This window comes from Cyprinus carpio, chromosome B12 (genome assembly GCF_018340385.1).
Source record: "Cyprinus carpio isolate SPL01 chromosome B12, ASM1834038v1, whole genome shotgun sequence".
Classification (NCBI taxonomy): Eukaryota; Metazoa; Chordata; class Actinopteri; order Cypriniformes; family Cyprinidae; genus Cyprinus; species Cyprinus carpio.
The window spans coordinates 5,095,953-5,122,178 of NC_056608.1; the positions used below are offsets into that span (position 1 = coordinate 5,095,953).

At 37.8% G+C, this 26,226-nt stretch overlaps 2 protein-coding genes across 3 annotated transcripts in view; one reads left to right on the top strand and one right to left on the bottom strand.

Annotated features, from left to right (window-relative positions):
- LOC109051549 (cGMP-dependent protein kinase 1-like) overlaps nucleotides 1-26,226 on the top strand; it is a 182,085-nt gene that overhangs the window by 39,557 nt on the left and 116,302 nt on the right. For both annotated transcript variants that reach the window (XM_042735013.1, XM_042735014.1), the window contains exon 3: nucleotides 12,490-12,603. In XM_042735013.1, the coding sequence (XP_042590947.1) occupies nucleotides 12,490-12,603 (114 nt within the window). The remainder of the gene's footprint in view (nucleotides 1-12,489; nucleotides 12,604-26,226) is intronic.
- LOC122139145 (vegetative cell wall protein gp1-like) lies at nucleotides 15,320-17,320 on the bottom strand. Its single transcript, XM_042735015.1, has 2 exons — nucleotides 17,037-17,320; nucleotides 15,320-16,959 (listed from the first exon to the last, which is right to left on the bottom strand). Exon 2 carries the CDS (start codon nucleotides 16,791-16,793, stop codon nucleotides 16,044-16,046), a length of 750 nt encoding a protein of 249 aa, XP_042590949.1. The 5' UTR covers nucleotides 16,794-16,959; nucleotides 17,037-17,320; the 3' UTR covers nucleotides 15,320-16,043.

Here is a 26,226-nt window from a genome sequence, read left to right on the forward strand (position 1 = left end):
GAACCAGTTGCTGAATTTGGCCTATTCAAATGTACCAATTCAAGCACTGTAAAAAGCGATTTTTCTAAGTTGTAAGAAAAACTAAGATTATAGGAGTATATTTTATAGGAAAATACTATTTTAGTCTTTCTGCTTCAGAATTTCATGTTCAATTCAATGTGTTACCTGCCATTTCTTTGTAATGAATTGTGAAATTTATTAGCAATTTCTGACTGATTTTTTTTTTCTGCACCAGTATTTTTTTTTTTTTTGTGGCTTCAAACACTTTGATAATAGAAGTTTTGTTTGAGACTCCTAGTAACAAATGGATTTCTGTTGTAATATTTTCTGTCTGTAAAAATAGTAAGTACTATATTTTAGATAGAAAAAAAGACATATTCTTTTATTTTATTTTCTTTCCTTTTCTTTTTTTTGCTCAGTCTCATCATTTCAAACCCGCATGACTTATTTGCTTCCATGGGTAAAAAAAAATTATATTTTAAAAGAAACTTCTTCACTTCTGAACTAATCTTTTGAGAGAAAATTATCAAGAAATTTTAATTCAGAAGCAAACTAATCCTTAAATGCAGGTTAAAAAATAGATTTTTTTTTTTTTTTTTTTTTTAGTGATAATCTTCTCACTAACTGTTTGCTAACTGAAGATTTACTGTGACCAGATCACTGAGAAATGTCACTTCAGTTTTTTAAATGAATTGTTCTGTGCGATTTGTGAATGAACCATCCATTCCCAATTGTGAATCAAATTTACTGGTTCACTGAAAATAACTAACCCACAATAATGATATTTTCACCATCAGTCATGGCCACTATTGTCTGCAAAAGAAGTGTTGCAGGAAACTCTCATGAACTGTATAATTACAGTAACATGATGTGAAGTGAGAAAATAGTAATAAGATTTCTATTTTTGGGTGAACTTTTTCCCTGTGTCTCCTTACCTTTGTCCTTGAATAAAAGAATTACAGGTGGGAGATTTGTAGTCTCAGTCATGCTGGTTTAGGGTGAGTCAGTGTAATTGGCCTCTAACCGGTGGATTCATTAACACAGAATCAAATTTCATGGACTCATTTAAAGTAGCAGCAATCCACTGCATGCTGTGAAGCAAATCCTATGAGTGCTGTCTTTACTTCTGAGAATTACAGATCACAGTCATATGATATAGGATCCTGAAGATGCTTATCCTCAGAAGATCTTTAACCTATTCTGTAATGAATAATCCTACATTTAATAAAACCCACCAGCTTTAATATATAGACCTCAAGTCGCATTAGTCCAAGTGTCATCCTCAATATTCAGAGCTCACCTCAAACGCTTCTTTCTTCAAAACCACAATTCCTCATCTTTTTATGAGGACAATGACTCATTGTTTACAGGTTATTGCATACCCAGTTCCTGCAGAGTGGCACCAGTGCTGGGGAAGCTTTAAAAGTTTAGCTTGCAAGTTACTTAACAAAAAGTAGTGAACTACATCAAAGCTATTTAAGGAAGGAATTTCATTTATGGAGGTGTTTAATTTTCATTTTTAGTGTTGGGAGGGTTTAAAACGGTTTTTAAGTTGCTTAACAAAAAGTTAACAAAAAAAATCTATCTATCTATCTATCTATCTATCTATCTATCTATCTATCTATCTATCTATCTATCTATCTATCTATCTATCTATCTATCTATCTATCTATCTATCTATCTATCTATCTATCTATCTATCTATCTATCTATCGCAGTTTGGTGCAGTTATTCATATTTATATTGTCATAAAATAAGATAAAATCTTAAAAGTAATTTTGAATCAATGTCTTTTGTTGTTTTTTAAAAAACAGTAGATTACAGTAACATTAAAGTTGTCACTCTATGTCTCCAAATGAATTAGTACTAAATTAATGGAGAAAACTATGAGATGTACAGTTAACAAAACTGACATATTGAACTTGTTAAAAAATACGTTTTTGAGTATGTGTTACTCTAAAAGCTGCTCTTTTGAGAACTGCTGCTGAAAAATGCAGTTAATAACGTTAAAAGAATTGCTACTTTCAGTTAGTTAAAATTCTAGGTAACACGTGATATAGGGACCAGTTCTCACTTTTAACTAGTTGCTTTAGTATGCTTATTAATAACACATTGGCTGTTTATTAGAACTTATAAAGCACATATTCTGCATGACCATAGTCTACATCCCTACCCACTACCTAAACTTAACAACTAGCTTACTAACTATTAATAATCAGCAAATTAGTAGTTTATTGAGGTAGTTGTAGTTAATAGTTTGCTAAAAGCGCGAATTGGACCTTAAAATAAAGTGTGACCAAATTCTACTAATTGTATGTACTCCATTATGACAATGTTTATCAGTAAAGCATTAAAAGGTGCAGATATGCCAGCATAGAAGATACCCAGCATTATTTTTCGTCTTGTTGTCTCCGAGCCCTAAAGGATGCCACATTTTGCTTCCTAGTAACAGTAGGTTATTTCCCTTGGTTGTGGATGCAGGCAGTGATAATAGAGTACCAGTCAGCATGTCCTGTCTGAAAACAGGCTGATAGTCACAGCTCCCTGATAACAACAGCCTTCTTTTGTGCCCGGCCTCATTCCTCATATTGCCCTGCCAAGATAAAGACATCAGGACATGATGGAAATCTAATAAAACTTTAGCTGAAGAGAAGACATTGACAGTGTTACATTCGGTGTGATGTATTACTGTGATGCAGGTGTCAGAGCGGACTCAAAACGTGTGACTTTGAATATGAAATGCTTGAGACTTGACTTTGATATTTGAGTTGCTGTTACTTTTGACTTGAGTTGTCAAAAAATAACAAACATGAGGTCATTGAAAACAGGGTCCCATTGTTCCATGTTGATTACGGAGTTAGCTGGATTTAATTGTTGATGATTTGACACAATCCTGGATTATTCTGTTCTTCAAAGCTCATCAGAGTTGTTGTCATAGCAACAGGTCCTTAAGCTCAAACCCGCTCAGGAGCAGGTTTGCGTAACATAAACAGGATTAAATGGCTTGCGAAGGTGATACTCTAAGACTCTACCAGACGCTGCTTCATTCTTCATTCTCACAGCAATATTGAACCAGAGGCAATAATATTTTAGAGCTATTACAATACCAGTAGAATAATTACAATTTATGATACCATTAGAAAAGTATATTTAGCCCTTAAGAAATGATCATGATGTGTTTCCCAGCTGCCTAAGAACTCCACTTTTAGAAGTTTTGCTGAATTAGCTACAATTAGCTTACCTGGAATTCCCATAGAGTAAACAACATAATTTTAGCTTTCCAGTGCCAACCAGTAGCTTTTCACTTCAGCTATTACAATCACTGAACCCATGAATCTGGGTCAGTTTAAATGTTTGGTAATTACTTTTTTTTTCTTGTAGTATGTGACCTGATTTTATCCATCACGAGTTATGGCCATATGTTAAAATGACTTAATGTGTTATTTCTAGCCACAGTAGTTTTCAGGAAAACTACATGATTCTTTTATTAACCAAGACTTACAGATCAAAGGCCAGAACTTCACTGAAAAAAAAAAATATGCTAGATTTACTTAAAAATATAGTGCATCATTTTTGCATCCCTCTTCTTAAGTAAATTTTGCATGGAATTTCCAGCAGTGTTACCTATAAATCTTTAGTTGGCAATGCTTAAATGTTTGAGCATCCCAGTGAATGGTTTTGCTCAAATTTATTAGCTGGGGTAACACAATATTTTAAGTAGTTTATACTAATAAATGCAAGTTATTTCTACAATAAAAGTCTTGTTTAACCCATTATAAATTTAAAGCTCATTTAGATTGATAATTTTAAGTTTTTGTATTTTAAAATACCTAGGAACTGCTCAGTTACTTAAAATTAGTTATACATTACAATGAGTGGAAGACACAAAAGACAACTGGTGAATATTAAATTACTTCTTTATTTTCTTCTCTTTTTTTTACAAATGGAACTCAAATATCAATTAAAACATTTTCAGCTGTTCATATATACACCCAGAACTACCGCTACAATACTAACATATGATGTGAATGTATGTCGTGTCATGCAGTATGTTGTAACGGATGAACCAGAACTGCCACTGGTACAATGTCACTGTTGCATGATTATGATCAGAGGCAGACTGTGGAGAAATTGTATTTGTTCACGAACTAATATCGCACCATGTATTTGGGGTGTGTCAGACGGAGAAATAAAACTACTGTGGACCATCCTTTTTTTTGCACAGACCAAACAATCTGCCACTCAACATTATTTAACATTTATCTCATAAAAGTAACTGTACAATGTGTATTTTAGTCTCACAAAAGACTCCGGAGTGCACACACATGTTTAACAGTGCTCATTCGATTTCTAGTAAAGTGCCAAATAAAAAAAAATCAGTAGCTTAACTTGTATATTCAGGATATATGATAAAGAAAAGCTCTACTTAACAGTTACTTGCCTTCACTGTGGATGAGCAGTCCTCTTCTGTAGGGTGACCAAACGTGCCATTTTCCCAGGACATGTCATGGCCAGGATTTCTATATTGCCTAAAATATCCACGTTTTGGATATGTTTGCACTGCGCAGACCAATTGTTGTATACCGATCGGTATGCTCAGTTCTAGAGAGCAGACGCTTCTTGTGCTTTTGAATCGCTCTCACGGTACTTTGATGTCATAAACCGATCGGTATGCTCAGTGCTGCTTCAAGTCGAACGCTAATATGTACATGTATTTGCATCGCTTTGACCGTTCTCTGTATATCCCACCTTCTCACACACCACGATTGGTCGATTACCTACAATGTCTGCATGTTATTGGTCAAACGATCATTACCTTCATTAAGTATGACAACAGTAAACCAAAGCCAAAACCTGGATAATTTAGGCAATATAGATATCCTGGCCAGGACGTGTCCTGGGAAAATGACACGTTTGGTCACCCTATCTTCTGAGATCTGGTTTTCTAAAATGGCAACCACAAATTGCGTGTTTCAAAATTAATCCAATTTGTCATGTGGTATCTGTTGGGGTCCTTAAAAATTGTGTTAATTTGACAAAAATGTTATTGTTGACTCCATTCAAAATTACTTGTTGTGTTTCTTTATTAATTAAAGTAAACCATAAACTCAGTATTTTATGTAACATTTGTAGCTTTAAATTAAGTAATGTGCAAAACTGATTTTTTCTTTTTAAAGTAAAATCTGTTTAAATAATAATAATTCAATTCAATGTGGTACAATTTTTTCAAGGCACTTCAGTGTCTATAACTTTTTATCTTTTTGAGCATTATCAACTCTGGATAGTGAAGCCTAAAGGGCCTTCTTTCCAAAGACACCAAAACTGTGTGTGTAGCACACTGAGGTCAGGAACTGTTGCAATTTTAAGTTAGGTAGGGCATTTTCAGCTGTGAGTCCCAAAATGGGGGGTGCAGGTTAACAGGCTAATTTGTAAATTTAAAAGCTTTGCATCATATTTACACATTGACTGAGTGGGCTGGTGTTCATGGTGGGCTTAAAGTGGATGTTTTTGTTTCATGCTGTTAGTGCTTGGGATGGCCAGTGGTGGTTGAGATCCATCATTAGACAGACCACAGGTGGCAGGAGAATAGAGCCACAACAAACTGATTCTGGGTCAGTGTATTTGTAGCCTTGTTTGGATTAGCCTTGCTGATAGCATCAGAGAACCAGAATAGCCTGCCAAGAAGTATGATGAAAAAAATGTGTGGTTCTTCCCCTGTGGAGAGGAACCTTACTGTTAGTGTTCAGCTGATTCAAATTTGAGACAAACTCAAAACTGGATAAAAAACAGAAAAACAAAAAACAGTGTGGGTGAATTTTAGAGAATTTACAGGCCATAATATTTCTTAAACTATATATATTAAGAAGTAAGATTATTTGTTTGTTTGTTTATTTATTTAGTATTTAGTATATAGTTTAGTTAGTATATAGTATATACATGTACAGCACATGTACAGTACATACATAGCCTGGTAATACCAAACTCTGCTACTTCGCTTTGCCTTGTAGACAGAGTCTGGAAGGGCATAATTGACAAGCGTTTACTTTCTCATTGGGGGGGTGGGGGAGGGTTGGCTTGTCTGAAGTTTAAAATCATTGGTGTACCCGTTAGCCAATCACGTAACGTTTGGTTGTGACGCATGTTATGCATACTTCATTTCAATAATAAGCATTAAATATAGGGAATTATGAATTTAGCAGCCCCGCTGAATTCATATGGCATTCTGATGATACGCTCAATGTATAAGCACAAGGTCTTCACAGATTTTCAGTGTTATCAGCATTAGTAATTTAGGCAGATTTATCAAAAAATCTTGAAATTGTTCTGCTCCCTAACAAACACATTCTGTTTCATGAAAAGGAATATAGAAAATAGAGAAAAGGTTTTTTTTTTTTTATTGCTTAAAAAAAAAAAAAAAAAAAAACACTGTTTTGTTTTTACTGTACTAAAAACGCACAAATGATAAAAGCACAGCTAGACAGTCCAAGTTGTAAATCATACACGTTTAGTTAAATACATGATCAAAGACAAATACACAATTAAATACACGATCAAACACCTATAAACAAATTGTAATGTATTACTTATGCCTGTTTTCGCAACTGGCGGCATCGCATGACGTCATGCGCATGCACGCCCCTGTTTCTCGCTGACGATCGGTAACATTTGATAAATTAAACTTTTCCCAAACCTGTCGGGAGTAGGGCCACAACATCACCTCCATTCAAAATGTGAACCAAACACTCTTCTCGTTCAGGCTTCAGTTGGCAAATGCCGGGAATATTCTCCAAAAGAGCGAATAGCATCCCGTGTCTCCATGTCCGCTGTCGTTTTTGATTTCCCTTACCTAAACTACAATCTTAAATTCGGCGCTTAGCGTCTACGTCATGGCTCTCAGCCCACCCTCTGTTCGTTGATTGGATGGCTGGTGCGGAGCCGGAGAAAATCTGGGAGTTGGTTTTCTATCTCAGACTGAGTACAGAAGCGAACTGAAATTGAGTGGAAGTAAGAAGTCTGACATAGTCAGGCTAGTACATACCTACAGAGAATTGAAATTGCGTTACTTTCAGACCCATGCTGCATACAGATAACACTAACAGTAGAGCCAAAAAAATACAGATAGATACAGATCAAATCTAAAATCTAAAATACAACTATACAAATAAGGGCATGTAAAAAAAAATAATAAAAATAAAAATAAAGATAAATAAATCAGCGCAAGGCACATGGCAGATAGAGTGCAAACCAGTGAGGTGAACAAACAGTGTAGATAAAAAGATTAAAGTGCAAAAAAAAAGTTATTCAGTCTGATTAAAGTGACAAAGGGCTCAGAGAGCAGTTCTTTTATTTAAACTGAATAAAAGTATGTTAGTTTGGAAGGTCCTGAGAACAAGGAACTTGGTATGAGGGTTGGCGATCTCAGTCGTTCAGAAAGTAAAGGTACAGCGAGACCCACCACAGTCGTGTCATCCGTAAACTTAATAAAGAGGTTGGAGTTGTGTGACGGTGTGCAATCGTGGGTCAGCAGAGTGAAGAGGAGGGGGCTCAGCACACATCCTTGGGGGTCCGCAGTGTTCAGTGTGATGGTGCTGGATGTGTTGCTACCGTCCCTTACTGCCTGAGGTCTTCCAGTTAGAAAGTCCAACAGCCAGTTGCACAGCGAAGTGTTGAGCCCCAGCTCGACCAGTTTGTAAATGAGCTGTTGAGGTATGATTGTGTTGAATGCTGAACTGAAGTCTATGAACAGCATTCTGACGTATGAGTTCTTTTTGTCTATATGTCTGAGTGGAGTGGAGTGGAGGGCAGTTGCGATGGCGTCATCGGTCGAGCGGTTGGACCGATATGCAAACTGGAAGGGGTCCAGGGAGGGGGGAGGGCAGACTTGATATGGTGCATGACTAGCCATTCAAAGCACTTCATGAGGATGGGAATATGTGCAACAGTACGGTAGTCATTGAAGCAGGATTTCATCCAATTAAAAAAGTCATAATGTATTTTTTCTTAATGCATCATGTGCCATAATATCTAGCTGTGCTTTTATCATTTGTGCGTTTTTTAGTACAGTAAAAACAAAACACAGTGTTTTTTTTTGTTTTTTTTAAGCAATAAAAAAAAAAAAACTTTTCTCTATTTTCTATATTCCTTTTCATGAAACAGAATGTGTTTGTTAGGGAGCAGAACAATTTCAAGATTTTTTAATAAATCTGCCTAAATTACTAATGCTGATAACACTGAAAATCTGTGATTTATTTTTTATTTTTTTTGTATAGAATACTTTGCGTTACATACCTTAGTTTTTTATTTATTTTTTATTTTTTTTGTATAGAATACTTTGCGTTACATACCTTATTCGTTTTCCAAAGTATTCTAGTATTCTGAAGTATTTTATGTATTATGCAAGTTTTAGTTACTTTCACTATTCATTTTTTTGCTCTATGGTACATAATTTGTAACTTAATAGAGCTGCTCCATTGCAGCGGTTCAGTACTGTAATCATGCGTTTTGCTGTAATAATGCAAGGAACCACTCATTATAAATCTTTCAGAAAAATAAATAGCAATTTTTTTCATCTGAAACGTACTGCTACATAAATAGAAAAACAACTAAAATAAAGCATAAACAATCATAAATAAAGCATAAATCCATAAATACTTAATTATATTTGCCATAAAGTCTTGTATGCTTAAGGTTGAAAATAAATATTTATAGTGAATGCCTCTATAACAATTGCTTTATATTTATGATTTAGTTTTAATTAGGGCTGGGCGATATATAAAAAAATATATATATCTTGATATTGTCAAAATTTTTCTCAATATGTTTTCATATGCATTTAAATAATAAAAAAACTCTACACCAAGTGATAACTTACCACTTTTTATTAAATAAACACATGTATATGTAACTCAAGTAGTGCAAAACAAGTACAGAATGTGCATTCTGTCAGCTTTTTTAGTGCATGCATTTCACAATTTACACTGTGCAACTGGGGGAAATAATTAAACTGGGTTAAGAGTTTTTTACAGGTTTTTAGCTAAGAGAGAGTGACAGAGAGAGTGTATAAGTCTTTGGTATCAATTTATATATATAAATTAATACCAAAGACTCTCTGTCTATATTCTGAAAACTGGTAAAAAAAAATTAAAATATTATAACAGTGAAATTGCTATTAGTAATTCCACATTGCCATATCCTATGTTTCTCTATTCACACAGCAGCGATTGAGTTAGTGCATTTATACAGCAACCACAATCGCAAACAGTACAGTCGAGATCTCATGACAGAACACAGACTGGCTGAATGATGCTTTCATTTAGATCGCTAAACTCCAGCTTAGTGTTTTCAGATCATCTGCGGTGGTGCCTCTGCAATGAGGAGCAAGTGTTTGCATGCACATGGTTGCCAGATTGCTTAAAATAAGCAAAACACCAGGAAGTAAATATATCTATGTAACAGCAAAACCCTGATTCGGGGATTTGAACTCTTGAGATCTGGCAACCGCACTCATGATAGCTGGTGTAACATGTAACAATAACATGTTTAACATGTGTCTGGACGTTCAGCGTGTTCTTTTGGGAAAGTATGCTAGCATTTGAAATATTCGATATTCACAATATTTTACAATTTTACATCGTCGTAAAAAATTATTGCGATATTATCGCTAATATTCGATATATCACCCATCCATAGTTTTAATCTAAATAATGCGTGGGCTAAGTGAGCGAACATCAAATATCATGCAACAAAAGTGCTCTCTTTCTCTCCCTCTCTCTCTCTCTCTCTCTCTCTCTCTCTCTCTCTCTCTCTCTCTCCCTACCATTAAATAAGTCGTGCATTTTTTTACTTACTTGTTTTTGACGTATTGGACTGAACTACAAACCTTCCATTGATGTCTGTGAGAAAGGAATATTAACTCCACTCAATCCACTCAGCGTGCTTTTCTTATCAGCTCGCACACATCAGCTATACAGGCGTTAATACTGAATGTGTAACATTATATTAATTGCATACATTTACTTTGTAGACTTTCTTAATCTCTAATAATAACTCCATTCTGCTGTCTGTTGTTCTATTGTTTGGTGTTTCTTTGTCTGAATACGGCACTTATCACATGCTGTGTTGTATCACGTTTGGTATCGGGGCATTTTAACAAGTGTGATTACGAATACGAGAATGAGTACAGGAGCTCAGTATCGGGGCCGATAACAATACCAGTATCCCTAAAGTGTGTTAATACATAAGAAACCCCATCGGAGTGTCTTTAAAAACCCTCTTTTGTGCAGAACTACTTGCTTCCACCATGGATTCACATCTAAGGTTGACAGTTTTTCTGTTAAGACCAAGCCTTCATTGTGTGTGTGTGCGTGTGTATGTGTATATACATTCTTTTATACAGTATAGAACTTTATTTGAGTTTTTTACAAGAATATTTCATTTCCATTCTAGAGTAATGGCTGCTGAAAATGTAGCTTTGCCATCACAGGAATACATTACATTTTAAAGGGATACCCAAAAATGAAAATTCTGTTATTAAAGGTGGGGTAAGTGATTTTTTGTAGCCAGTGTTGATATTTTAAATCACCAAAACAAACACGCCCTTACCCCAAAAGGTTCTCGCCTCATTTTGATAGCTCCACCCCACACATATGTACGCAACCCAGGCAACGATTATGAGACATGAGCATATTTAAGCAAAAGGCAGGTATTTTAGTTCTGTTAAACAAAGCTAAACAAATGTTACTTACCTATCGAGAACCTTATTTACCTCGGTGTCCGATAGCATGCCTTTCCACTCCTTGAGTTCTCTTCAGTGCTGGAAAGCTGATCCAATATTTACACGGGTCATACTTCTTGCCTTATCGTAAGCCTTCTTTTGTTCCGCAGACGTTTTCCTCTTGTTTTTTATCCACCATCTCTATCTCTCTGTCGTCGCTCGGCTCAGCTAATGTCCGTTCTGTGCACTGAGCGCTCTCTCATCCTCATCATGAGTAGACACGCCCCTTACTACTGATTGGCTACAAGCTTGTTTTGTCATACTCAACCTCATGTTGTTCCAAACCCGTAAGACATTTGTTCATCTTCGGAACACAAATTAAGATATTTTTGATGGAATCTGAGAATCTGACCCTCGATAGACAGCAAGGATATTACCACGACCAAAGCACAGAAACATTGGTAAAATAGTCCATGTGACATCAGGGGTTCAAATGTAATTTTACGAAGCTGCAAGAATATTTATTTGTGCGCCAAGAAAACAATATTATCATAATTTATTCAGCAGTCCTTCTCCTCAAGTTATCATCTTCCGCCATTTTGGAGAGTACCCCAGAACGTAATCAACGTAATCAGTGTTGTTTATGTTCAGCATGTGCACGCTTTCTACTGAACGTAAACAACACTGATTATGTTGATTACGTTCTGGGTTACTCTCCAAAATGGCGGAAGATGATAACTTGAGGAGAAGAATTGTTAAATAAATTATGTTATTATTTTTTTCTTTGTGCAAAATAATATTCTCGTAGCTTCATAAAATTACGGTTGAACCCCTGATGTGAAATGGAATATTTTACAGATGTCCTTGCTACGTTTCTGTGCATTGATCGTGATAGTATCCTTTCTGTCTATGGAAGGGTCGGAGAGCTCTCGGATTTCAAGAAAAACATCTTAATTTGTGTTCTGAAGATGAACAAAGGTCTTACAGGTTTGGAACGACATGGGGGTGAGTAATTAATGACAGAATTTTTATTTTTTAGGTGAACTAACCCTTTAACATATGGACAACAGTTGTTTTAAATTGTTGTAACACACACACACACACACACACACACACACACACACAGTGATTATTAAATCTAATTATTAAGCCCATACCCGGGGTATGCTTTTTATCTATACAACATGACATCACTGTCAGTCTGTGCATAAACATTACTTTTGCATGCTACCACGCTGTTGCCAGTGTTTAGCACGAAGCACTTCCTCAGACCTACTTTATTCCACGTAGGGCCCCCCGGAAGCTTTGGTGTAATTCGAAGACTGCTTGAGGTGACAGAAGAGCTCTTCATCCAAGACTGTTGTTGAATTTCCCATGAGCTAATGCAGAAGACGTTACGTGTGTCTTATGCATGAATCCTGAAATAACAGTCCCAGGCCCTCTCAGTATGGTTTCACTGCATCTCGTCTAATAGTTTAAGCATAATACTCTGCTAATCCTCAACTCCTTTCTTTTTTTCCCATCTTTTCACTGGCCTATTTCTCTCAGTGCCCATTATATTAGAGAGCTCCTACCTTTCCCACCTCCCCCACTCCCCTCGAAGCTTCCGCTCATGTCTGCTGTCCTAATGAAATGAGACTGTTATTGGAATGTATTAGTTCAGGCTCGGTCCAATCCAGCCAGCTGGCACGGATGCATTTCCAGACTGTGATGCTTACTTTCATGAACAGAGCATCATCAATGGACTTAAGGATTTATCTTCTGATTGCTTTCAGATGGCAAGGTGGAGGTGACAAAGGAAGGCATGAAACTCTGCACCATGGGACCGGGGAAGGTGTTTGGAGAGCTCGCCATCCTCTACAACTGCACCAGGACTGCTACGGTACAGAGTGAGTGAGGAGAACAACGATGCACCTGCACATCCGCAACTGAAAATTATTAAAGGGGTCATTTCTCAAGGTTAGATAAAGTTAGCAAAGTTTTGGCGAAACAAAACAAACAAAAAACAAAGAAACACTAGGGGTGTCAAAGAGTATTAGCTATAACAGAAATTGAAGTAAATGCCCACTGTTGTGATTTTACCAGTTGCAAAACAGTGTGTTGTGAAATGTGAAGGACAAAAGAAAACTTTAGGAAGGCTATTCAAAGTTTCTTTACATCCACTGACAGAAAACCATCTGAGTTTGACGGAACAACATCTTTATCCAACAGCAGTATGACTCTTGACAAGAGTTGTTCAGAACACTCTTCCTTGATTACATACATACAATGATGGCACCAGTGGTGGGGAGTAACTAGTTACATGTATGAGAATTATGTAAAATAATTACAAAATAAATGTAACTGTAATCAGTTACAGTTACGCAGACAAATGAGTAATTAAATTACGGGTACTCATGAAAATTGTAACGATTGCAAAGAAGGATTACATCTGAATATTTTCATACACACACACACAGAGAATTGATTGATTTCTTTCCCAAATTGCATTGACTGTTCTAAAATATGAGACTCCAGTGTTTCAGGACTCTAGGACACAGAACAGGACACATGCTTATTTAATAACTGTTTTATTTCCAGTCTGGATTCATGTACATGCTTTCATTTTTAAAATAACTGTTTTTTTTTTGTTTTGTTTTTTCAAGGCATTGTTATATGTAAAATTTAATTATTATATTCTTAATTCAAGTGATGAAGGATTTTGAAAGTCTGACAGTAATCAGTCTTGAGTTCTACTGTAAGGGTAACCCTGCCTGCTTTAAATGTTTGAACATGATTAACAGTTTAGACGATATAGAAATGTAAATTTAGAAATGTAATCAAAGTTACATTAATAAAGTTATAAAAATATAAACACTAATATTAAACATTACATATCGTAAATTTTAATAAGTAACCTACTAAACTTTAAATGTAACCTTCTCAACATTGGATGACACATATTAAGGCAAATATTGAGGGGAGATTTTGATTATCCATTTCTTGACCATTTTAAAATTTAGTTAACCTTTTGTGCAAAATGTCAGTTACATATGAGCACATGATTGTACAGTACATGCATAAGCATGAAAATGCACATAGAAAGACCCTTTCACTTCATAACTGTGCAAAGACAAACCACAATCTGGAGTGAGTAACCATGGAAACACATACACTGTGCTGTCATCCTTAACTTAGCAAGAACAGCTACTCTCAGGACAGAGTAACCATGGAAACCACACACACACACACACACACACACACACACACACACACACACACACACACACACACACACACACACACACACACACACACACACACACACAGATTTCTGTTAGGAATATGTACTTATATGTACATACTGTATATGAAGTAGCCTAAATTCCTTTGCATACTATTTCTGTCTGCGTCTCTTGAAATATTTGAATGCAAAATTGAAAATGAAATATAAGGCATGATAGTCTCATGATTTTTATTGTTTTGTTTACACGATAAATAATTCAAATATAGTCCTGTATTGCTCTCTTCATGTTTGACGAGGTTCAGATGTCTTGTATTTCTAAAACAATACGACAAGCAAATTTGTATGCATGTCAGCCTGGCAAAATAATTTGCAAGCCTTGCTTAATTTAATTATCAAAGCACACAATGCATAATGGCTTTGGTTCTTCCCCTGTTAAACCAGATGCAACACTGTTATATTAGAAGATTATGTATTGTTTGTCTTGCTGTGTGATGGTACTTCAGTCTTTGCTAAATCACTGATCTTTCTTGTGTTTGCATCATTGTTATTGACACTGCTAGGGATGTTAGCTTTGGTGTGTCTAGTGTGAAACAGTTTGATATATACCAGCGACAGAAAGAGGTGAGTCAGAATCTCTGTCTCATCTGCATCTCTTAAGTATAACAAATGCCAGGCCATTTCCTCAGATTTGAAGAGAGCCGCAAAGATAGGAAACAACCACAAAGCCATTATTGTGTCATGATGAAGTACAATCTTCAGCATTACATATATATTTTTTTAGCTTTTTGGCTCTAAGATAAATGCAAATACAAGCCCTCACCATCCCCTCCTACCCTCTCTCTCTCTCTCTCTCTCTCTCTCTCTTTCAGTGCAGCAAGTGTTATGATTTTGTTTTTCATGTTCTTTCTTCTTTCACAACATGATCTTATGATAATTCTTGTATTTTACGTAAAATGTGGTTCTACAAGACGTATATTTACTTACATTTTTACAGACACTAAAACGTGCAATACTTACGTATTTACAGCATCTAAACGTACACATACGTATTTCCAGCATTTTAACATAAAATACTGATGTATTGACGACACCTAAAAATGAATCCTTATGAATACTGAAATTTTTGAAACTGAAATTATTAGTGTTTTCAGTCGTCATATCAATGGCATTATGTTTTCAATTGAATTATTAGATTGTTTACTCATTTACTTAATATGAAATTATAATATTTTGTTCTGTTCTGTGTGATTTCTGCGGCCAACTCATTTCCAAGAATAGGCCTACATAATGTTAAACAAGATTATAAAAAAGTGACGTGACATACAGCCAAGTATGGTGACCCATACTCAGAATTCGTGCTCTGTATTTAACCCATCCAAAGTGCACACACACACAGCAGTAACCACACACACCCACACCGTGAACACACACCCGGAGCAGTGGGCAGACATTTATGCCCAAATGTTTAGAATCCACACGATTGTGAGGAGCAGCCCCAAACTCAAGCCTTTATTCAGCGATCTTCATCTCCATCCTGAGCAGCATCCATAAGCATCAAAAACCTGCACTGACACACTTGTTAAATTCAAATGTTGCCACTTCAAAAAAAAAAAACGACACGAAAAAACGGCAGGAAAAACAAACACTTATTGGCTCTTGCCTGCTTCATCACAGAATGTGACATGCCGTGTTTCTGGTGTTTTATATAAATCTATATCGCTTAACGATAAAATAAAAATGCTTTGATACAAATATCTTAATGATAGAAAGTATACATAAATATTTTCAGTTTTCTAGCTAAAAACAGGTAGCGGTTTGCATGTTTTAAACGTTGAAATACATCTAAATTGTACATTTTAGCATCAATAAAAACACATACAAAAATGCACGTTTTGTACTTGTAAATGTTATGAATTGATATCTACATATAAACAATGAGACCAGGCTGTCTTTCAAGAATTTAAACTGATTGCATGCTGACAAGATTTGTTGTTGTTTTTGTTTTGTTTCTTTTGAACACATGCAATACATATATATAAACTATGTGAACCAGGAATGGACAAAAATAAATTTCTTTCTGTTTATAAGTATGAATTAATTTCGCTATGTGGGATTGAAGACCCCCACGGTGGAGCAGATGACCACCAAGGTAGAGCAGACGAGACAGGATTTCCACAGTGGAGCAGATGACCACCTGGGTGGAGCTGATGGAGCAGGGAACCACCACGGCGGATAAGGCTGGACTGGAAAAAAAAAAAAAAGCACAGAGAGGTTATCAACTGCCTTTGTGGCCAAAACAGGACAGGCAGAGAGTTCATAAACGGCTTCCTTAGCCATGGCTGAACAGGCAGAGAGTTCAAAGTCAGACGCCGCCTCCTCTGAAGGTTTTGCAGCAGAAGCTGCCAGCTCGGGAGGAGCTAGAGCGGATGCCGCCACTTTGGGAGGTTCTGCAGTGCAATCCACCACCTCAGGAAAAGGTGGACTCACTAGAGTCATAGGAACAGGAAACGGCACTCCTGGCCATGACGAGGGAACGGGAGTGGATTCCAGGGCTGGACTTGGCTCAGGAACGGATTCCAGGGCTGGACTTGGCTCAGGAACGGATTCTGTAGAAGCTGGAGGACAGTATGCAGCCCAAACATACCAGATAGCTACCACCATAACTGGAAGCACTGTAGATAGGGGAACTGCCTCAGTAACTGCTGGTGCTGAAGGCCTTGGAATACCAGCTGCTCTCACTGATGTCAACAGTGGGTCTGCCAAACTGGAAGCCAGCCTCAAACACTCATAGAAAGCCTTGTTGTCTCCAAACGCAACACTCATGATGACTGGGAACTCTGGCATGACATCCATGATGACCAGAAACGTGTCGGTACCTGGTACATGGTACCTGGGAACTATGTTGTGTCGTCCATGGTGGCTGAAGACCTTGGCGTAACTTCCATGATGGGTGGAGGCTATGGCGTGGCGGCCATCTTGGGTGCTGATTCTGGCTGTGGCATGGTAGCCATCTTGGGAGCTGATTCAGTCCATGGCAGAAAAAAATCTATTAGAACAAAGTCTGGGAGGTCTGATTTATCGCCAATGTCTAGATACCTTTGAATATGGTCCTCGAGGGTAAAACTGTCCTGGCGTAGGTGAACAAAGACTACTGCTGGATCCACGTTTGGTCAGTTCTTCTGTTATGATTGGATGCTGGGCAGGCAAAGAGCAGGCAAGAGAGTGGATCCAAATGCAGCAGTTTATTCACAGGGTAATCCAAGAGCACAATCCAAAACACAGGGGTCAATACACAGGTAATCAGGCCAAACAAAACCAAGCAGGGAAACCAAGGCACAAAGGAAAACAGGGTAATATCCACAATGACTGACAAAGACAGACTGAGAGACACACAGCTTTATACACAGGGGCAAACAAGATAGGGCTAACAAGGGGGGTGTGGTTAATCAGTGTCCATGGCAACTAACAAGGTGGCAGCATGGCAGGGAAACATGAGGTGAACAACACTAGGGACACAGAACACAGGCAGGGATTGTGTGTGTGTATATGTATATATATACTGTGTATGTTTATTGTTATTCTATTCTTTCTGCCACTGACATTTCAAACATTGATTCATTTTAATATCTTTCGATGCTCCATACTTACAACAGTTATATGAATTTAATTCAATTTTAATTACTTAAATTCATATCCAAACTGCAATTCTCCTGTACATCCTGTTTGCTATCTTCATTCAAATCAAATTCGGGAATTGCAGTGGATTGTTGGCAGCATTCTCAGTTCAGTTCTCAATGGTACACCACCCTGATGACAACCAGCACATCCTAAAATCAGAGAAAAAAGCAAGGAGAGAGGTGAAAAATAATGACGCATAAATACATCAAGGTGAGACCTAGCAAAACTGATTTAGCTTTGCTGAGGCTCTCCTTGGTGATCTCTGAGCTTACCGATCTCTTCACACTGTGTAGTCGTAAACTGCAAGGAGTTAGCCTCTCAGAGACGTGTGCTGTGAGTCTCTGCTGCATGACAAGCACACTTATCACACCAGAAGAACAACAGATAGAGCTTAAACTATACATGCATGATGATAACATTTACAAAAACATTATATAATAATGAAGCTATCACTGGCATGCGAGTTACAAAATATATTTAATTTTTCTAGATATACTACACTAGCTCTGTTGGTGGTGTTTCAGTAAACACACAACATCAGTACAACAGGGAAAAGAAGCGCTATCTGTCATTTACAATACCTCATCATTGCGTCCGCTGAGAGACCCAGATTCATGCACTGTGCTTTAAAAGAAAGCTTAAAAGATTAGTTCACTCGAAAAGAAAATCCTGTCATCATTTACTCACTCTCATGTCATTTCAAACCTGTTTGACTTTCTTCTGGAGAACAAAAAAGAAGATATTTCTCCCTTTGTATTGCACCACAGAAAGAAACTAGTACAGGTTTTGAAACGACATCAGGTAATAATTTATATTATTTGGGCTGAGGTATTTGTGATGATATCTGCAATGATAGTTATTACTTGTGAGCTCATAAAAAAAGGTTTTTGAATGTTTTTTTAAAGCCTGTGTTAACCGGAAGTTGTTGCTGACTTCATTATAGTGCCGTATTACCAACTGAAACAGAATATTGATTAGAGGGTGGGATTTTATTTTAGTGCTCCTCCTTGGGTTACGTTAGATACAACAACAACAACAACAACAAAAAAACTATCCTAACAAAACAATAAGGCAGTTTCCACAAAAAAAATAAATCATCAGTAATAATAATAAGAACCATTATTAAGAATTGAGCACCAATAATAATGAATAATTACTGAGCACCAAATTAGCATGTTATATTGATTTATGAAGGACCTTATAAAATATCTCAGAAAAGTGGGGCAAAATGACAGTCATTCTCATTAAAAAACAAACAAACAAACAACAAAATAAAAAGGATGGAAAAATTAATGTGGGTCACGTTGTTAGTATCTTGTACCACATCTGTCTCATGAAAGGAAGTAAGAAAGTGCTGTAGACGACTCCCTTTTGAGCCCTCATTAGCACTGTATGGAGAAAGGTCCCATTCAAAGACAGCCAGCCACACAAACTCGCTGTTTGATTTCAGCATCCAGACTCATTAAGGGCATTAGCAGCTAAAATTTACAGAGCAATGCATTATCTGTCAATCCAGTTCATTGTTGCATTAAGTGCCACAAGTCGCTTGTTGCCATAGAAACCCTTTCACATTGAATATTACTGGTGAAATCCCCAGGGGAGATCGTTTCGCCCTTCGCTTTTTGTCAGTGTCCCTTTGCTCGGGGTTGGTATGGCACAGAATGTGACTTCATTAATACCGGCTTTTCTGATGGAAATACGTGCTCGGAGTTCAAGGCTGTTTAAGCAAGATAAAGCCACAGGTTTTCTCTTAGATGTAAAGCAGTGTTGCAGAAAAGCACATTTATCTTTAAATTGGTGTGTGGTGTCTTAAGCAGCCTTTTGAGAATCAGGTTCGAAGTCAGGTGTTTGGATTATTCTTTTTGATAGTACTGTTTATTTCAGGCTTTTGTGAAAATGGCCATTTCTAGCTCCCTTGAAGTCATCATTTGCTCAAGGGTGATGACGGTGCAGTGTTTTGTGATGATTTACTTCCTCATTACAAAGTCAAAGGCTTTTCTAAAGATGATCGCTCAGGACTGCCCATTGCTTATAATGATCATGAGCTGCAGGATTGTCTGAATCTCTGGCTATAATATAAAGTTGAACAGCTATCATAATAACAGTTTGCTCTCTGCCAGACGCATCTCTAATGACTCAAACAAGGATAGCATGACTAACCTTTTAAAGTTGAACTAATGTGCAACACCATTATCAAGTTTTAACAAGTTCGTTTTTTCTTTCTCTCCTTTTTTTTTAAATATTTTCTTTTTTTTTCTTTTCAAAAGGAACTATTGTTACACTGTTTGTTGCTATAATAGATCTAGAGCCTGAAATGTGCTGAAAATGTGGTAACACTTTCTATGAAGCCCATATTTATAATACATTATAAGGGTATTCTTAAGGCATTATAATGAATGCAAAATGCATTATTAAAAAAAACAACAACAACAAAAAACTTATAATATGTTATATAATCTCATGATTATTCATAAGAAGAGTTTTAATATAATATAATATTTACTTATTTGTGGTTATAGCTTTTAAGAGTTTGATGATTTATAACACAATGAACACATTGCATCCACTTTTACAATGAATTATATTTCTCATAGTTATAATGTATTATAATTCTCATATCTTGCCGTTTTTCTTATGCTACTTTACTTAAAGCGGTCAAAGACCACTTAGAAGTAGTAGTAGTAATAATAATAATAATAATAATAATAATAATAATAATTTTTCTCAAACAGCCATGAGATCAGATAAATGTGTAATATGACACAATTGCTTTGAACTATTTTTACTGTAATATCAGTTTGATTATTTTGATGGTACCCTTTAGACAGCTGTTGATAAGTAACTCTGCAACTACATGTCAATTAGCGGTCATTAGAGTATTAGTAGTATGTCAAGTCAAGTCAAGTCACCTTTATTTATATAGCACTTTAAAGAAAACAGATTGTGTCAAAGCAACTGAACAACATTAATTATGAAAACAGTGTATCAATAATGCAAAATGACAGTTAAAGGCAGTTCATCATTGAATTCAGTGACGTTATCATGCAGCTCAGTTCAGTTTAAATAGTATCTGTGGAATCATTTGCAATCAAGTCAGCGATATCGCTGTAAATGAAGTGTCCCCAACTAAGCAAGCCAGAGGCGACAGCGGCAAGGAGCCAAAACTCCATCTGTGACAGAATGGAGAAAAAACCTTGGGAGAAACCAGGCTCAGTTGGCGGGCCAGTTCTCTTTGGCCAGATGAAACCAGTAGTTCAATTCAAGGCTGCAGCAAAGTCAGATTGTGCAGAGGACTCAACTGGTTCCTGTGGTCTTGTCCCGGTGGTCATCTGAGAAAAGGTCTTTACAGGGGATCTGTATCTGGGGCTCATCTAGTTGTCCTGGTCTCCGCTGACATTCAGGGCTGTAGAGGTCCTTACTAGGTGCTGATCTACCATCTGGGCTGATACGTACTGGATCCGGGTGACTGCAGTGACCATCTGACCTGGATACAGACTAGATTTGGTGGCTACGGTGACCTCGGAATAAGAGAGAAACAGACTAATATTAGTGTAGATGCCATTCTTCTAATGATGTAGCAAGTACATTGAGTGTTATGGGAAGTGTTCCCGGTTCCGGTTTACCTAATTAATGCAGCCTAAAAATCCTTTAACGGATTTGGATATTAGAAGCGTATTAGTATTAGTGTGTTATGTGTATGTCTGCTACTGTAAATATATGCTAACACTTTATTTTGATGGTCAACCAACAAATAAACTTGTCAACTAAAATAAATGTCAACTTATTCTACCATACTAGATTCTACCATTCTTGAACATACAAATACTAAAAAGAGATATATTTCACATATATTCAAAAATTCTCATATACTATATATAAAAAGGACCACCAAAAAAAAAAAAAACAACAAAAAAAAACACATCATTTTTCTCAGTTGGAGTATTAAGCACACATCAAATAATTAACATTAGCTCCACAGGAAACACTCAAATAACACTCAACATCTAACCAATCACAAGCAGTAGTAAGATACTGTGCAGATCTTAAATAAACAATGTCAAGATATAATACAGTCCATTATACTGTAAATGAAGTAGATTTAATATGGTTTTTACTCTGTTTTAACTAATCATACTCTTAAACTTATAACCACAAATACGTAAGTATTATGATGTATTATAATTGTTGTTATGATTATTCATGAGTTGATATAACATATTATAATTTTTTTATAATGCATTATGAATTTATTATAATGTCTTAAGAATACCCTTATAATGTATTATAATTGCAGGCTTCATAGAAAGTGTTACCAAAAAGGTTAATACATTTCTTCTTCTTCTTCTTCTTCATCTTTTTCCGCTTATCTGGGGCAGGGTCGCGGGGGCAGTAGTCTAAGCAGAGAAGCCCAGACTTCCCTCTAACTAGACTCTTCCTCCAGCTCTTCCGGGGGAAACCGAGGCTTTCCCAGGACAGCCGAGAGACATAATCCCTCCAATGTGTCCTTGGTCTTCCCCGGAGCCTCCTCCCTGTGGGATGCGCCTGGAACACCTCCCCGGGAAGGCGTCCAGGAGGCATCCGGAACAGATGCCCAAGCCACCTCAGCTGGCTCCTCTCGATGTGGAGGAGCAGCGGCTCTACTCTGAGCTCTTCCTGAGTGGCTGAGCTCCTCTCCCTATCTCACCCTATGGAGAAAGCTAATTTCGGCCACCTGTATCTGGGATCTTGTCCTTTCGGTCATGACCCACAGCTCATGACCAAAGGTGAGAGTAGGAACGTAGATCGATCGGTAAATCGAGAGCTTCGCTTTGTAGCTCAGCTCCTTCTTTACCAGGACAGACCGGTACATCGACCGCATCACTGCAGAAGCTGCACCTATCCGCCTGTCAATCTCCTGCTCCATCCTTCCCTCACTTGTGAACAAGACCCCAAGATACTTGAACTCCTCCACTTGAGGCAGGAGCTCTCCACCAAATTGAAGGGAACAAACAACCCTTTTCTGGCTGAGAACCATGGCCTCGTACTTGGAGGTGCTGATTCTCATCCCAGCCGCTTCACACTTGGCTGCAAAACGTCCCAGCTCACGGTGAAGGTCCTGACTTACTGTCAGCAATGCGAACCAAGCTCCTGCTCCAGTTGTACAGGGATCAGACAGGTCTTAGCAGAGGGCCCCGGACCCCATACTCCCGGAGCATTCCTCCTGAATGCAAGGTTCGACTATCAGCCGAATTCTCCTCTCCAGTACCCTGGCATAGACTTTCCCATGGAGGCTGAGGAGTGTGATCCCCCTGCAGTTGGAACACACCCTCCGGTCCCCCTTCTTGAAAAGAGGGACCACCACCTGGGTCTGCCATACCAGAGGCACTGTCCCTGACCGCCACGTGATGCTGTAGAAGCGTGTCAGCCAAGAGAGCCCCACAACATCCAGGGACTTGAGGTACTCAGGGTGGATCTCACCCCCCCCCCAGTGCCTTGCCACCGAGAAGCTTCTTAACTACCTCGGTTACTTCAGCTTGGGTGATGGATGAATCCACCTCCAAAGCCCTCGGCCTCTGCTTCCTCAGTGAATGACATGTCGGTGGGGTTGAGGAGATCCTTGAAGTATTCCTTCCACCGTCCGACGATATCCCCTGTTGAGGACAACAGCTGCCCACCTCCACTGTAAACAGCACTGCTTTCCCCTCCTGAGGTGCCGTACAGTTTGCCAGAATCTCTTCAAGGCCAACCGATAGTCTTTCTCCAATGCCTCACCAAACTCCTTCCAGACCCGAGTTTTTGCCTCCACAACCACCCGGGCTGCAGCCTGCTTGGCCTGCCGGTACCCATCAGCTGCCTCAGGAGTCCTTCTTCAGCTTGACGGCATCCCTTTCTTTCTTCTTTGTGTCTGCCAAGTCTGTCAAGCATCCACCCCCGCCATCGGATCCAGCTCATCACCAGGTGGTGATTAGTTGACAGCTCCGCCCCTCTCTTTTACCCGAGTGTCCAAGACATACGGCTGGAGGTCAGATGAAACGACCACAAAGTCGATCATCGACCTCTGGCCTAGGGTGTCCTGGTGCCATGTGCACTGATTATGCTTATACCCTTATGCTTAAACATGGTGTTCATTATGGACAAACTGTGACTTGCACAGAAGTCCAGTAACAGAACACCACTCGGGTTCAGATCAGGGGGGCCGTTCCTCCCAATCACGCCCCTCCAGGTGTCACTGTCATTGCCCATGTGAGCGTTTAAGTCCCCCAGTAGAACGACGGCTGGTCCCTGGTCAGAGCACTTTCCAGCACCCCTCCCAGAGACTCCAAGAAGGCCACACTGCCATTGGGCCCGTAAGCACAAACAACAACATGGCGGCTGAGCTGGGGGTGAAGGCGCAGGGAAGGGACCCTCTCGTTCACCGGGGTAAACTCCAACACATGGTGGCTGAGCTTGTAGGGTTGGTCAATAAATTAATAAATTAATTATTTTTTTAATTTATTTATTTTAAATTTTATTTTAATTTTAGTGCAATTTAAATGAATATTCAAATTGAATTTATAATGATATCATTGAAATTTGAAGAGTACCCTAAAAACATGGTGCACAAGGAATTTTCCCTCGGAAATTAGTACATTTCATGGTTTAAAGCAAGTAACACACACACACACACACACACACACACACACACACAAACAATCATGTTTAAAACATGATTTATTCCTATGATGGTAAAGCTGAATACATGATCCTTCAGAAATAGTTTTAATATGCTGATTTGATGCTCAATAATAATAATAATAATAATAATAATAATAATAATAATAATAATAATAAATATTGTTGTTGTTGTTGTTGTTGTCAGTGTCCAAAGCTGTTGTGGAGATTAATATGTTTGTGAAAGAGAATAAATAAAAGGCTTTATTTATTATTATTATTATTATTATTATTATTATTATTATCATCATCATCATCATCATCACCTTTATTATGAAAGCATTATAAAAAATAATAAAAAACCATGGTAATGTTAGTGTAGTGTTGGAATATGTTGGTTTAAAGGATTTAAAATGTATTATGTTGCACTTTCTAATGAAACAGCCAGTTCATCTAGTAAGTAATTGGCAAAGATATTCCAAAATGCATCAGTATTAACACAAACTTTCATGTTCTTCTGACTCGTGAATCTCGTAACGTCTTGTGACCTTGAAGTTCCTGGAGTGACCACCTTCCTGGTGCTCTTCAGTGTTGGGATATTTGAACAGCTGTGAGTGCCTCATGTGGTAAAGTAAATGGGCTGTTAGCTGGAAGAAAGTGTGGTTTTGGACAAAGTGGAAGTCATCTGTAATTGTCCTCAAACCTACTGCAATTCAGGACTGACTGCACATTCATCTCCTTCAAAACCAGCCTTCTACAGCCAAAGAGCAAAGAAACCAGTGCCATTGACAAAGAAATGTGCACATTTTCTATGCAACAGTTGTGAAGGACATCTACAGTCATTCTTAAAGGGGTCATATGATGCTGCTGTAAAGAACATTATTTTGTGTATTTGGTGTAATGCAATGTGTTTATGCTTTTGTAGGTTCAAAAACATATTAATTTCCATATAATGTACATTATTGTTTCTCCTCTATACCCCGCCTTTCTGAAATGCGTTTGATTTTTACAAAGCTCATCGTTCTGAAAAACGAGGTGTGCTCTGATTGGCCAGCTATCCAGTGCATTGTGATTGGCCGAATGCCTCAAGCGTGTGACGGAAATGTTACGCCTCTTAACATACAATGCAGTTTCCCAGGCCAGCAGCACGAGACTCAGTCCAGCTGCTCTGCTCGTGCACATCCCATCATCGGTTCTCTTTTAGCAGATCAGTCAATGTACTGTTAGGAGTAACTAAATAACTTGGGATATTGGTTTATTTTGCATCAGAGAGAGTGTAAGGCACATTTATAAACCGAATAACTTAAGTAATTTGTGGATTAGTGGGTACTGGAGAGGCAAACTGTTTCAAACGATTCAGTTCGATTTGGTGAACTGGTTCGACCGGTTCACTAAGAAGATCCGGTTAAATATAAAGATTTGTTCGCGATCCAGACATCACTAGATGATACAAAACCAATAAAACCCATTACAAACGAGGCATTTGTTGCATCCAATGGGGACATAATTACTGATTATAAAGACTTATACTGTCTTTTTATGCATTGCGTTGCGTATTGCGCTGCGTAAACATAAAATCATGTCTGCTTTTGTGATCTGAGAAGCAACAAGCCTACTCTACTGCTCAAAACTCGTGTTTGAATCATCATTGGCAAATTATTTAAATATAAAAAAATGTACTTACAGACTGTGAGGTAGAAGCGCCAGACTGTCCTTGCAAAGTTGGAACTGCCCAACTTTATAGAAATAGTTGTTGTGCCACAGATGCATTGCAGGCTACTAGTTCAGGGAACAGTCCTCATCCTCCATAAAATGCGCCGCACACATCTGAATATTTGGGTTGGACTGTTCTGGAACAGTGTTGAAATACAACTTAACCACTGATTTCTAGTCGGGTCCTCTTTTGGAAGGCAAAGTAGTTTCGATTTCACGATGAAACACACAGCGACTCCACAACATGGCAGCAGCGGCAACAGAG